Below are 14826 nucleotides of genomic sequence, written 5' to 3' on the forward strand. Positions count from 1 at the left end.
TTTCTGACATCCGCTCCGCTTTGTCATTTTAGATCAATGTATAGCAATAAAGGATTACAAAATCTGCTGTTAATTAGAAAAAACAATGAAGGCAGTGTAACCTCCTGAAAACTGCCATGACAAATATTATTCTTTTAGCAGGTGTATTCCTGGCTGTATTGACTTGATGTCATTTCTTGGATGGAATTGTCTCTAATAAGCGGTTAAGCAATTGGTAAAACTCAAATTCAGCTCAAAAGACAAGGAGGATCCACACTAACCGCAGTATAAAGCAATGCAGCAGAATCTCTGGATTTCTGGGTTTTTATTATTTGAAAGGCAGCTTGCTTTACATGGCATGACATCTGTGCAGATAGCATTAATCTTCTTATAGGTCTTTAAATAAGTTTATAGTCAACGTTCTCTGACTGAGTTTAACACCCAGTGGTCTGGGATTAATTCAGCATCATTATAAATCATTTTCTCCCTACTGAGAAACCTGTGACAAACCCAAGCCAAAGCTAGAGTTTCCATCTGTCTCTGTAATTTTTGGATATAACAGTTTTTAACCCAAGAAGTGAACAATGCCATTTACACTACTGATGGGTATGAAATAAAGGCCCACATACATGCCATGCTCTGTAATGCTCTCTCTTTTGTCTGTCAATGCATATTTCAGATATGATTGTAGTTAACAACAATTCCCAAGGTTACACTCAGTTTTTATCATTCACCTAAACGTTCACAGAGATACAATCTGTGTCCTTTTCTTGGCAATGAAAATAAATTGAATGTTATCTGGTGAACTAATTTTTCCAAGCGCATTCATGATCTCTCAACGCACGTTTTAATTTACTGTGTGGACATAGGGTGTGACCTTTGTCATATTCCCTTTTCTGCTGGGAACACAGAGTTACCTTTGTTGAGATAAATAGATGGATTTTGGAAAAAGCTATTTGAAACAACAGCAGTCTGGTAATTAGATGAGGTCATTTGTCATTCTGATGACATGTCTGCTGGTTGTTACAAGGATGATCCAAATCTCATTGAATGCCATTCTCTGTTGGAATGAAAGTGACACTGTCGCTGGTATCTAGTTTAGCAGATTATTATTAGTAATGTACATTTCACAACATAATGAAGAATTTTTTATTATTGTTAGCTATACACACAATATTACAAGGTGGATTTTTGGCATCCTTGTACCCAAACAGATATTTATGTGACTTGCCTTTTTTTAATCTTCTCAAATTATTTAAATGAGAATTTATACAAAAATCATAGGAGAGACATTGCTATATATATATATATATATTATATATATTATATATATTGCTATATAAGATATATAGAATTTATTAAGATATATATACCTGTGAATTTATTAAGATATATATACCCGTGTTTCCCCGAAAATAAGACACTGTCTTATATTTGTTTTGGCTCCCAAAAACACACTAGGGCTTATTTTCAGGGGATGTCTTATTTTTCCATGAAGAAGACTACAGTACACACTTATTGTTGAAAGTCACTCATGATCACTCTATGCCATTGATTATCCCCTTCTGATCACTCTATGCCATTGATTATCCCCTTCTGATCACTCTATGCAATGATTGTCCCCTTCTCATCACTATGAAATGATTGTCCCCTTCTGATCACTCTATTCCATTGACTCCATTGTCCCCTTCTGATCACTTACCCGTAATTAAGTGCAGGGATCTCCGTTAGGGCAGGGATCAGCAGCTTGCTTCCTTGTTCAGAATCGCGGGGGCACGTGTGCAGGCTTTTTACTTTCAGTTTGGCTCAGGAATAGACACGCCCTGCAGCCAGCATCAAAGACACACACGCTGCAGCCAGCATCAAAGACACACACGCTGCAGCCAGCATAAAGGACACACACGCAGGATCAGATATCTGGAGCTGTCTCGGTGAGTACTTTTTTAATTTACCGGTATGTATGCTTTTATTTTCTTTTTCTCCTAGGTCTTATTTTCGGGGTAGGTCTTATTTTTGGGGAAACAGGGTATATAGCAAAAATGGAATTATACTTACCTTACCACCATAAATGCAATGTTAGTGAGCTCTTTTTAGTTTCCAAACATTTGGCCACCTAGCTTGGCTAGGCTGGGATAACTCAACTCCCATGCACCTGGTAGGTACTGGGATCGTACACTGAGCTGTGGAAAATTTAAATGTCTTTGACCAATTTCATGATTTAAGTGGAACTTCACTCTACTGGAGTTTCTTACTAAATGCACATGAGATATATTTTTGCCAGAGACTACCTTTAAGGAGAACCTGATTAAAAAAAGTAAAACCTACATAGAAACCAGCAGTGGCTTGGACCAAAACACCCTTTGATCAGAAGAACATAAAGTATGCCTTACAGAGTTCAACAATCTATTGTATGTCCTGTGGAAACTGCTGAGTCTCACTTATATGAATGGTCGGCATAGTACCCCTTTAATAGAAAAGAACCCTTTGTCTTGCTGGATAATGGTGATGTTCCCCCTTCACTTGGAAGATATGAATTAGCTATAGGATTTAATGAAGATCCCAAGTAGCTGCTGGATTAAGGACAGGTAAGTGAATGAATGAATGATAATGACTGGCTTGGTAGCAAGGGATTGATGTGCATATATTTATAAAGGGGTCATAGTCTTTACCAAGGAACTGTAAATTGAACTTGTTTATTTAGAAAAGTACTAGAGTTTAAAAAAGGACCACACAAGTTTTTTTTCCAGATAATAATATTATCAGTAAAAGTCAGCAGGGCTTCATAAAGGACCAAAGTTGTCAAATATACTTTTTTGTGAGCAAATAAGCAAAGGCTGTGGATGCAGTACGTCACAGATTAAGGCAATGATTAGACTTGGTAATGGATAGGAAACTGGCCTTAAGGCTTTATTTAGAGAACGATGAAAAATGATTCAGACTCCGAGTTATCTAAAATTATTAGGGGTGTACCCCAAGGTTCAGTGTTGGGATCACGACTTGTAAACATATTTATAAAGAATATAGAGTTTAGAATTAGGTGTACCATTTTACAAGCAAACCTGGATGTATTGTTTGATTGGGCAACTAAGGAGTCAAAATGATGTTTAATGTTGATAAATTATATGCACTTGGGAGCTAAGAACATGCACGCATCGTGCATTTTGAAGGCATTCTAGGGGGAGTACAACTGGGTTGTTCTAGTAGATCACAGACTAAATAACAGAATGCAATACCAAGCCACAGTTTTTGAAGCAAACAAAATACTTTCTTGTATTAAAAGGGGTACTAACTCCAAAAAGAAATATAATCTTACTCCTGTAAGCGTATAACACTGCATTTAGAATATGCAGTTCAGTGTTGGGAACCAATTGACAAAAGGGATTTCTTGAAACTGAAGAGAGTGCAAAGAAGGGTACCTATACTCATTAGATACATGGAGGAGCTCAGCAATAAGGAAAGATTAGCTGAACTGAATTTATCCTTCCTTGACAAGAGGTGTTTAATGGGCGAAATGATGACCTTGTATAAATATATAAATGGTCCACTTATGGATCGTAAATTTAAGGTCACTGCAAAGGACAAATGGGGCATTTTTTGCATCTGGAATGAAAGCAGTTTAACCTCCACATATGTAAATCTTTGTACAGTAACCGTTTGGTAAAAGTTCTAGCCAGCTCCGTAGAGTGCATTTCCTACATGGAAAGAATATAACTAGCTACTAACGTTTACAAGTAATCATATCAGAGAATGTATATCAAGGGAATATTTGATTGTCTTTTGGGGATCAGAAAGGATGCATAACAGGAAGTACTCTTATTTGGGTGTCATAACTGTACGTACCTAAGGTCTATGTGATTTAGACAATATTCAAAGTTGCTTTATTTCTTTAGATTTGAACTTTTAGACAATAGGCTCGGGGCAACACATTTCTATATATGCCCATTCATTTATGAAAGTACAGGATTAACACAGGAGCACACTATTGCACACTTAAAGCATCACGGGAGTAGAAATAAATTTAATTCATGTAAGCCATGCTTCCTTGTTCAGTGGGTACAAAAGCACAACCTTTCAGCTAACAGAATTCCAGAAGGCTGGTTCATACATATACCTAATTGTGGATAAACAAGGATAAAGTGTGCATTGTTCTCTTGTATAGCAATTAAACTCCTTGAAAAAATTGCTAGTTTTCTGGTGTCAAGTTCATTTTTATAACCATCAATTTTAGTTTCCACCATTCTTTTGTGCTGTGATGCATGCTACATGTGGCAGTCTCCATTCTTTTTCCCCAAGGGGAATAGAGAAAACAGAGTCTGTCATTTCAAGGATGATGTTGAAGAGTTGATGCAAGAATTTACAACAGTTGCCAAGAAAGGAATTTACAAAACCAAACAATAAATTAGTACTCATGCAAAAATATAAACCTTTCAGTAGTAATAAATCTTGAATAATTGCACAATGCTCATAATAAGTATTTGTGTTTGGATGGCTTTTTAAAGCATTTGTTTAATAAATGATTACTACTGAAAGCAAAGAATTGTTAGGTATTGTGATACTATTATCAACCAGCTAACCTGTAGTCTTGATGTCTTGTGGACTAGACAAAGGTATAAGTTAAATTAGTACAATATAAATTTCTATTTTTGAGGTAAAAAGACATAAATAAGCTGCGTATAGATGATGTCTCTATGGCCAAGAAAGGTCATTACAATCTCTCTGCAGGTAATCAACTAGTAGCTGCTTCTGCTCTACACTTTCCAGTTCAAACAAAGCATGCATAATGTCAGGAAGCATCTTCTTGATGTTAATTTGTTTCATAATCATTGAGGTGAAGAAGCAAATCAAGCTACAAGCCATGTATCTTCTGACAATCTGTATGAATGCTGTAATTTCTTGCTAATCTATAACCACACAAATCACCCAGGCTATTAATGCCTGTCATACTTCCAATGGTTTGTAGCAGTTACAAAATCATTTAAAGGGAAACGGTCCTTTTTTTTTTTTTTAAGATAAACAGTGTATGTGGATATGATTAGAATAATATACATAAAAGTAATAGGTATTGTTTCAATATCTAGTTCTTATATTATGGAAAATATGGTATAGACTGGTTCTGCAATACTGTCAATGTTTTTCCAGGCAGGTTGTAGCCTGTGATTCTAAAGATCATTTCTTTAAAAACACTAGTAACTACAATGATGTCATTTCATCTTCATGTTCCTCTTTTTGCTTGCAATTCCCTGCAATGAGATTACAACTAGGCTAATGCTGTGCTATCATACACAGTGCAATGACCTCCTCTACAGTTAGTTATAATACAAAGTGCCCAGTTGTTACATATGTTGGCTCTGCTTTCTGTTTAGCAGATTTCCCAGTGGAGTTGATTTACTTAGGAGGCTGGACTGGTCACTTTGCAAAGTTATTATAGTGCAAGACATAACTAGGTTAACTAGGTTAGTGAATGTGGTGCAAAGCCACTTTGCAAAGACTAACCAATCATGTGCAAGTAAATGATTTTGGTCTGCACATGAAAGGATGGCTGAAGTCAGCATACATTCACCACATTCAGTAAGCTAAGTAAATTCCCCCTTGCAAAATGATATTTCAACAGCCTAAACTTAATTAACCCAATGAGTATACTCCATGTTTATCTGTCCTAATCAAATTCATAGCTCAAGTTGTTCTCACACAGACTGACCGCATTACAAATGCCTGATGATTTAGATAAAGATATGACAAATATTTTTGATCAGCACTGGCAAGCTGTAAAATGTAACGACTTAAAGACCATATATTCGGAATATGTCTAACATTGCTTATGTTTTGAGAATTTGTACATACACAACTAGGGTAAAAAAAGAATAGCTGATTACATAATTTTAATATACTGATATATATATATATATATATACATTTATATTTATATATTACCCCCTAAAGGTTTTACCTAAAAAATTCAAACGTTTATTGATAAAACAAGTTTTGTAAATTTGGATATTAAAGCTAAACTTTAAATGTAGGTTTAAAATCGAACTCTGGGCATTTTATAATGGCCCCAAAAAGGTTACCCAATGAAATGCAGCTCAAACTGCAAAAATTACATTCAATCCAAATCAGTCCCATACATTACTCCTCTTCCACCAAAAAGTGTCAACAGTTTTCTGGTTTATGTGACAGCTACTATGAATGAATGGGTGTCTGTATAGCACTCCTCATGTACAATTGTGTTGAGAGTGACTGATGTCATCATGACCCTCTGAATCCATCAAAGGACCTCCCTGAGGGTTCTGCATTTACAAAATCCACATGACACACTTCCTGTCTTGTAATAAGAGATTCCACATTTTCAACATTCTTTTACTCATTCTAAATCTTTAAATTTATTTTGAATCCTGGTGTTTATTAATAATGCCACATTCCCTGCAATGAACAGTCTAAGATTTCTGCAGACCTGTACAGACCATTACTGCAATAAAAATGCTAGGTGTTCCATTGAAGTCAGTCAATGTGAAGCCTGGCTAGTCCACAGAGGGAAGTGAGGTGTCAGCTGGAGACTCACCAACTTAGAAGATACAGTAATAAAACTCCTCCAGAAATGTATTTCCTACAGGGCTAAGTCATTTTTCTAGCAGGATCTGATGACCACTATATGCAGTTTGACCGAAGTGGAGTTTTAGGTTCTCTGGTATCCGGTAACTAACTAGGCTGTTATGTTTAACACCAAACTGTATATAATTAGCGCTAAATTAGCACATTTTCACCAAACTCCCTAGTTGCCTGTTGCACTGTTGGAGAAATTTGCAAACAACCAGATTCCACACAAAAGACTCAAACACTGATTTATTAAAGCTCTCCAAGGCTGGAGAGGATACACTTTCATCAGTGAAGCTGGGTGATCCAGCAAATCTGGAATGAATCTGGTCTATTGAAATATTTGCTAACAAATAGCAAATGCCTTTTAGGAAATCCACAATGTTTTCAATCCTAGACCAGATCCACCCCAGGTTTGCTGTATCACCCAGCTTCACTGATGAAAATGCATCCTCTCCAGCCTTGGAGTGCTTTAATATATCAGGCCCACTGTCTATCAATATATAGATATCTATTTAATATATCAGGCCCAGTCTCTATTGCTGACACCATTTGGCACAAGCTTTCCCAGCTCTAATGGAGCATTGAGTAAGTGTTCTTACCTAAGTATCCTAAAGATGTACAACACTTGCAGCATGTTTAGACTAGTGGTATTTGCAAGTGGGTTTGACATTTTAAACTGCTTGCAAAGGTTAACATTGGACTGAATAGGTCTCTATTCTTTATCCTTTTTTGACAGGCATGTAGGAGGCTGTGCATGCCTTCACAGTGTGAAATTGTCACTGTTAGTGCTCCTGGGCCCCTAGTGTTTGACTGTGACAGTGTTCCTAAAGAGGAATTTATTAGGTGTATAACTCTAAGCTGTCATTTTGTGGAGGCTTATGTACTGAAATTTGTTATTTTACAGTTTTTATAATACTCCAAAACAAGCTACAATTCATTTGTATTAAGCTTGCATAAAGTTTATTATACAGAAAACTTTTTTATATCACTAAAGTTATTATGCAAGGATAGGAAAACATATTCAGAACTCTTACATTTTGCTACTTTGTAAAACAGGTTTAAAAGTTAAAATTGTATTATCCTTGAAGACAGATTATTTAATTGCATTCGTTTATCTCCAAGGTAATTTCTGAAGCCCACATACGATTCAAGACCACAAAGTGGCACACTGTAGTCTGCAAGACAGGGAAAAAAAGGTTAATAGGTTATTACAAGCAAACATAGTATCTGTTTAATTGTAGATTTGTACAATAACATGAATGAACAAAAAAAATTGGATACGGTTTTAAAAAAGTGGAAAAGCACTAAGGTTATGTTTAGACTGACAAAGAGGTTGCAGTGCGATTACCACTTCTCCATCTCAGTGAATTGAGCAGGGCACTACTACAAGTGGCTTTTACCTACGGCTGCCCCATAGAGAATGGGGGGGGGTTTGCAGTACAGAATATTCACTGCTAAATCTGCATATGCTGGTTCTTAAAAAACAAAAACAAGTGACTAAGAGGCTGGCAAAATTTCAGCCAGGAGGATCACATGATCCCTAGGCAGGTCTGAACATAGTCTAAATATAACCAAAGCAACATGTTCCTTTCTGTGCTTAGTGGAATTGTTGTTCATAGTTCATCTGTTGTATTTAGCTATATATTGGTCATTTTATATACCTGTACAAGTTCAGAGCAGGGACAGCATTGCTCCTGGGGAACCAACCAGTCACCCTCACCTACACACAAGTTAAGCTACATGCACATGTGCAGTAAATGTCGTTGGAAGGGATCTTTCACAATCCTTTCCAATGACTAAGGACTGCACGATGCATGAACAAGTGCTGTACATACAGCACCGTTCTGCTCTATGGAGAGGGGAGGGGGAGAACATCAGAGCGGCATCCTGCTGCATGCTCTCCCCCTTCGCTTCCATTAGGATCGTTCATCGTCCTTGGATCGGCCAGGACGGTCATTCGGACGATGGCCGCTGTACACATGCCAAAATCTTGTCGGATATCGGTCCTGAGCTGATTATCGGACGAGAACCAATGGACATGTGTACGCAGCCTTAGTATTCAGATTTCTACACTGTGACAGTAGAAGGGACAATCTATATACAATGTCTCCAAAGTTTCATATAAAATATAGTAGGGGATCAGTGCAGCACAATACCTCAGCAAGGGAAGGTGTATCATGGAATGCACACCCTTTAACATCCGTGACTGGTTTTCTGCATACTGTACGTTTAACATCAACGAACATGTCATATTTAATTCCATTTACCACCTTTAAAAAAAAAAAAAAAAAAAAAGTTAAACATTTTCAGTTTTATTACATTATCCATTGAACAAAATAAAGCTGAACTCCAGCCTTACCTTCAGTCTTGCACAGATGTACAGTTTGCTGAAAAGCCTAATGCACACTATAAGGCAGTGTTCCCAACATTTCCAGTAGTTCCAGCAATAACTTTCAGGTCTTCAGGGAACCCCTTCTATAAGTACTATACCCACAGCACACAGTATATTAACGTGCTGATCAATGGGAAGAATGTCTCCTACATTGCTAGAAATTGGGAAGAATGTCATCTTTAACCCCCCTAGCAGTAATCCCAAATCTGACTAGGGGTACCTAATAGCAGGATAACAACCCACTTACCCTGTTCCGTCGCTGTCCCCGCAGGTCCTGGGGACACGTCTGCCTCCTCCGATCTCCAGCCCCGAAGTGCAGATTTAATCTACGGGGTTTCCCCGTGACGTCTGTACATGCGTCAGTGCAGCTGCCATTTTTTTGCATGGAAATTTGGAAGCAATTAGACAGCTAGGGAGGTTAAAGATAGTGAAACAGATTAATGGCATCAGTCAAACTTACCTAGGAGTCACAAACTGCTCAATAAGCAAGGAACTTTGTGACCTCTGGAGGAACCCTAATATACCTCAGAACCCTGGTTAAGGTGTGGAAAAGAAGCTGCAGCAAGTCAGACAGAGCCCAGCTCATTTCCTGGCTGAATGACATCCATCATCATTTAGCCGTTGGCTATGTACAGCCCCTCACCTAGCTGCCATCATCTGCCTGCACACAGACTGAAATAATTGGCAACATTTTGACCCATTCTGCAGAAACTTAGTCCCTCTGTCATAAATACAATTTAAATTCCCCAATACTACTTGGGCCAGGACCGTGTTGAATACTAAGTGTCTGATTTTTTTTTATTTGGAGTAAGGCTAGGTACACATGTGCTATGCTTCTCACCCGATAATCGGCTCAGGGCTGATATCAGACAAAGATCTGGCGTGTGTACAGCGCTCGTCGTCCATCATCTGAACCACTGTCCTGGCAGATCCACGTATGATGAACGACAAATGATCTTTATGAAAGTGAAGGGGAGAGAGTGAGCTCCTTCTCCCCCTCCTCGCTCTATAGAGCAGAATGGTGCTGTATGTACAGGACTCGATCATGCATCGTGCAGTCTTTAGTTGTTGGAAAGGATTGTGAAAGATGCTTTCCAATGACAATTATTGCACATGTGTACATAGCCTAAGTAGGGGTTAGACCTTCTGTCAGTTTTTTTCCTGCTGCCCAACCAGATTAAGTGATTGAATATGACCGAGGATACCAGCCTGATCACACCAGCAGGCAATCCCGGCTTCTCTTATGTGTGCCAGGAATGGATGAATTCCTGCGTCCTTGCACGGGAATAATATCACCCAGGCACTGCCAATCTAGATGGCCAAACATGCTCGCTGGGCAGAAGAGGAAAGATGGATGGCGGCACCCTGCCAGGGAGCGTGTATGGGATACGGCTGCAGCTTTAATGGCAATTTATTTCATTCTGTTTGCATCTCCACAACAGGAAGGGAAGGGAAATTTCATCAATAGACAGTAGAATGACAATAGACTGTCTATGAATTTCATCATCATAGACAGTAAAAAAAAGTGGGGAAGATTTACCCATTCTACTTCTACCAAGACTACAAAAGTTTAGCACTTACAGGAAATGTTTTCTTTTTGGTCATATACATATTAACAAACTGGATTTATAAAGCGCCAACATATAACAGAGCTGTACATTAAGAACATAGATATAAAATGTTCTTGTCCTCTATCCACCAGAATGTTAGGCTATCTCACATGAGCCCCTAGAAGTCATAGAATGGAGTTTGATTTGTAAACTCACCTGCATGGTGGCGTTGTGAACCCTCACCGGGCGGCTCTGATACATGTCATTGCTGGCCTTGTTATATTCATACATCGCAACCCTCAGTGCTTCCTGTACACCATTATCATTTTCTGTCATCTGCCTCGGAGCACCGATAAGCCTCGTGCCGAAACACACGGCTACAATCACCGAAAACACAGCCACAAACACAAGCTTCGCCATAACTAACGGGATCAGCTGGGAATCAATAATAAATTAGATGGAACTGTAGGTGCCATCTTTCTTGTGGGCAAACCAGAAACCATTTCTTAACACCGCAAACAAATAGAGAGTGAAATAATGTTTGTTGCCTTTACATCAGTGTGTTTGATACGTGTATGTTTTCATAATAAAAGCGCTACTAAAACGCAGAATATATTTATACCTAGATCAATTTGCCCAAATAAAATATGGCCGCTTAGGCGTTGTCTTGGGTCACGTGAACACAACAAACAGTTTAGCCTGGGTGTAGGGAATTGTGTTTGGTGTGTTGTGGTATTTGAGTTGTGATGTGATGTGTCAGCCTAATATTTGTGTGCTCATAGCGGTAATATATTTCAGCATTTTTATTTATGTGACTGGCATTTATTGTTATGCTTAGTTATTACATATAACACAGTTTAACTACATATTACATATTATACAACATTATTACATATTACACAACTAATATCTATAACTGCCCACACAGCACGTGCCTACAAATGCTGCTTTTTTTAAATTTAACTGCAACAAAATTATCATTGTGTTTTCTTTTCAACGGATTTTTTTACAACTATAAAACCATTCAATGGAAACATATGTTTACTATAGAATACCATGGCAGACCTAAAATGTGCCTAAATATCTTTGCCTTTCATCATTTCCAAATCACTGACATGGAAAAAAGCATGCAGCCAGTGAAGTTAGTTACCAATCTGCATGCTTTGTGAGTTAAGTCTTAAGTACAAAACTTGTGCTTTGCCAGAAATTTGTTAGACAGGTCAGCCAGGGCATTGGGGTAGGAAATACATTGATATTATTGTAGTAATGTGGTTATCTTTTAAGTTGTCCTAGGAAGAGTTGGAGGAGGAATGAGCGTCTTTCAGATTTGCTGCTTCCCACACATCTATTAAATAAATATATTGTACATTGGTACCTGTCATATAGGCTGTAAATGTAGTGAACAACTTCTGCTTTTTTAGAATACTTCCCTTTACAAAACATAGGATATTTCTGAATGGGCAACAGGAGAATGAGGATAAGAATGGATCTACAGATCGCATATCTGAAGCAGGCAGAAGATCAGATCATTCTTAATTTTTTTTCTTCTATGTTTCTATATTAAAAGAGTCCTTGTTCCCTGGTCCAGTGTATCAAAAATGTATGAACTCTCATTCTCTTCTCCTTCTAAAGCAGAAGCAAAAGGTTTTGTCTGACAATCTTTTTAAGAAAAAACTTGGGATAGAAATATGGGATCTGACATTTCCTACCAAGGATGTGTACCATACATCACTTCCATTCTGTTCTGGTAGCCAACGATGTATGGGATATGCCATGGCAATCAAAGGGTTCAAGTAAACTGCACCATGAGTCAGTTATTTGCATATGATAATCATATATTGGTCTGGCTGGACATGAGCCCTGGAGATGCACAGACATTTTGGCATACAAGGCATGATGCTCAGAACAATTGTTGCAAGTATTTTTATTTATTTTTAAATACTCTGCTAACTGAAGTTTAATGTTGGCTTTATTTATGTATGTATAGTGTGAAACAGAAACACACATACATGTGAGAAGATAAGTTCATGGGTCACCCAACACTGACACAGATGGTGGAGAGTTTGTCCATCCATTGATTTCATAAATTTCTCAGTGATTTTATTGGTCCATTATGAGGGTTCCTCTTTTGGATTTATTTTATAGTCTTTTAAAATAGAAATACAACAGGGGGAGTGCATTGAAAAAGTTGACACCAGACAAGGCTTTATTGCAGAGGAGGCAGGCAACGTCCCTCCTGTAATAAGCATTGTTACCTGTCTGACCTCCATCTCTAGCCAGCCAGCTCCCCTGTGGGTACCAAGACTGAAAAAACTCCTACACGTCTGGTCAAGTCAAGAACATCACAATGAGGAAGAGAAGAAGGAAGATGGCGGTGCCCGCAACAGAAGAGAACGGGTAATCTTATATATGTGTATAGGAACAATGCTTGACTCTCCATGTGTGGACATGTGGAGAATGCTGACCAATTACCAACAGAACTTAGCAAGCTGAAGGGCACTAAACCTAAGGGCAGTCTGAAAAGAAATGGTTCCAGTTCTCAGAGTGAACACCACAAGTCTAGTGTTTCAACATACTTTTTGAAACCCACCTCTATAAAATTCCTGTTTTTACACATTAGTATTAAACTTTGCCCTTTTTCCTGATAAGTTCTGTTGGTAATTGGCCAGCATTCTCTAAACGTCCACACATAAGCTGTCAAGCGGTGTTCCTATACATTTATAAAAGATTTCCTAAACATTGAAATATTAAGAAAACTTTATATGTTTCTCTATGCAACGTTCTACTATACCTTAGAAATCTGAGGATCTGTATGAAAAGCACAGACTTCAGGATTAGATGTTGGTTTTCGACACTCAGTTCTTCCAATATCAACTTCTATGATATACTTTACTCCAGAAACAGCCTTAACACAGGAAGAGAATGCATTTAAGCATAAATACAAGTTCACACTATATGTGACAAACAATATTTTTAGCATAGGAAAATATATGAAAAAAAGAAATGTTCCCTGCTACATTAGTACATTTGGTTTACATTATTAAAACAACACTGACATAGTTACGTCTCTACATCTAAACGCTCCCTAGCTCTGTCCAAAGCTAAACATATTTTTGGTTTGTATTTCTCTTACATTTTGTAGCGTGCTTGGACATTCTAAGATGGTATATGGGGCTGTGGATGTTATGGCCAGAAACTGATCAAATGAAGCTCATGGACCAAAAATACACACACATTTCAGTAGCACTATGTGAATAGGAAATGTAGCATTTGTGGGCAAAGCTCATTTACATCCAAATACCAAAGAAATCACCAACATATTACCTCCCTATTTAAGCGCTGCACTCTTTAAAAAAAAAGATATGGTATCTTTATATATGATAATTTGTATCCCTTGTCCAAGGTAATTTGTCACACAACACTGACTCCCAATAATTTAAAAATTCTTACTTAAGCTACGTACACACGTCAGATTTTTATTTTAATTGGCCGATGCCGATTATCGGGCGAAAATCTGGCGTGTGTACAGCCGGTGTCGTCCATCGTCCGGACGACCGACCTGCCGGATCCACGGACGATGGACGACAGCCAATCCTAATGAAAGGGAAGGGGAGAGCGCGCAGCAGGGTGCCGCTCCGTAGCTCTCCCCCTCCCCTCTCCATAGAGCATGAACGGTGCTGTATGTACAGCACCGTTCATGCATCGTGCACTCCCAAAGGATCGTGAAAGATCCTTTCCAACGACAAAAATTGGAAGTGTGTACGCAGCTTTACTGTCCCTTTCTTACCTGTTTCTGCACCCTGTGTATTTTAGACACTCGATTAACATATTTGTCATTACTGCCCTTATTATATTTATGTAGGGCAAACTCCAGTGCCTTCTGTGCTCCTTTATCACGTACGTCCACATCCTTCCAACCTCCATGGCCTTTCACAGCCACTGCTATCAGCACCAGCACAGCCAGCACAGAATGCAGCATCGCCATTGTGACACTAATAATGGGAGGGGAAGTAGGCAGAGGCAGAAATAGAATGAAATGACAAATCACCAAATACAAAGGTAATCCCCAGGCTATAGAAATCCCTATATATATCTAAGCCCAGACTAATATTGGGGCTTATTCACACCAGATAGCAGCTATGCAATGTGCTTTTTGCCACGCCAGCAAACTACACGGTACTTTATAGATCCATCATTTCAGTACAGATTTTTCCTATATGTTGGGTGTGCTGCAATTTTAGCTTGCCATCATTCTGATGCTCTGCACAATTGTGTAGTAGGAGTGTCATTTATACACAAAACAATATGTTC

The 14826-nt window shown here is 38.3% G+C and overlaps 1 protein-coding gene across 1 annotated transcript; it reads right to left on the minus strand.

The window, feature by feature from the left end:
* Positions 1-7510: 7510 nt before the first annotated feature.
* On the minus strand, positions 7511-10984 carry CST3 (cystatin C). Its single transcript, XM_072408664.1, has 3 exons — positions 10732-10984; positions 8730-8843; positions 7511-7748 (listed from the first exon to the last, which is right to left on the minus strand). Exons 1-3 carry the CDS (start codon positions 10933-10935, stop codon positions 7671-7673), a joined length of 396 nt encoding a protein of 131 aa, XP_072264765.1. The 5' UTR covers positions 10936-10984; the 3' UTR covers positions 7511-7670.
* Positions 10985-14826: the final 3842 nt, after the last annotated feature.

Source organism: Pyxicephalus adspersus, chromosome 4, assembly GCF_032062135.1.
Source record: "Pyxicephalus adspersus chromosome 4, UCB_Pads_2.0, whole genome shotgun sequence".
NCBI classification, from domain to species: Eukaryota; Metazoa; Chordata; class Amphibia; order Anura; family Pyxicephalidae; genus Pyxicephalus; species Pyxicephalus adspersus.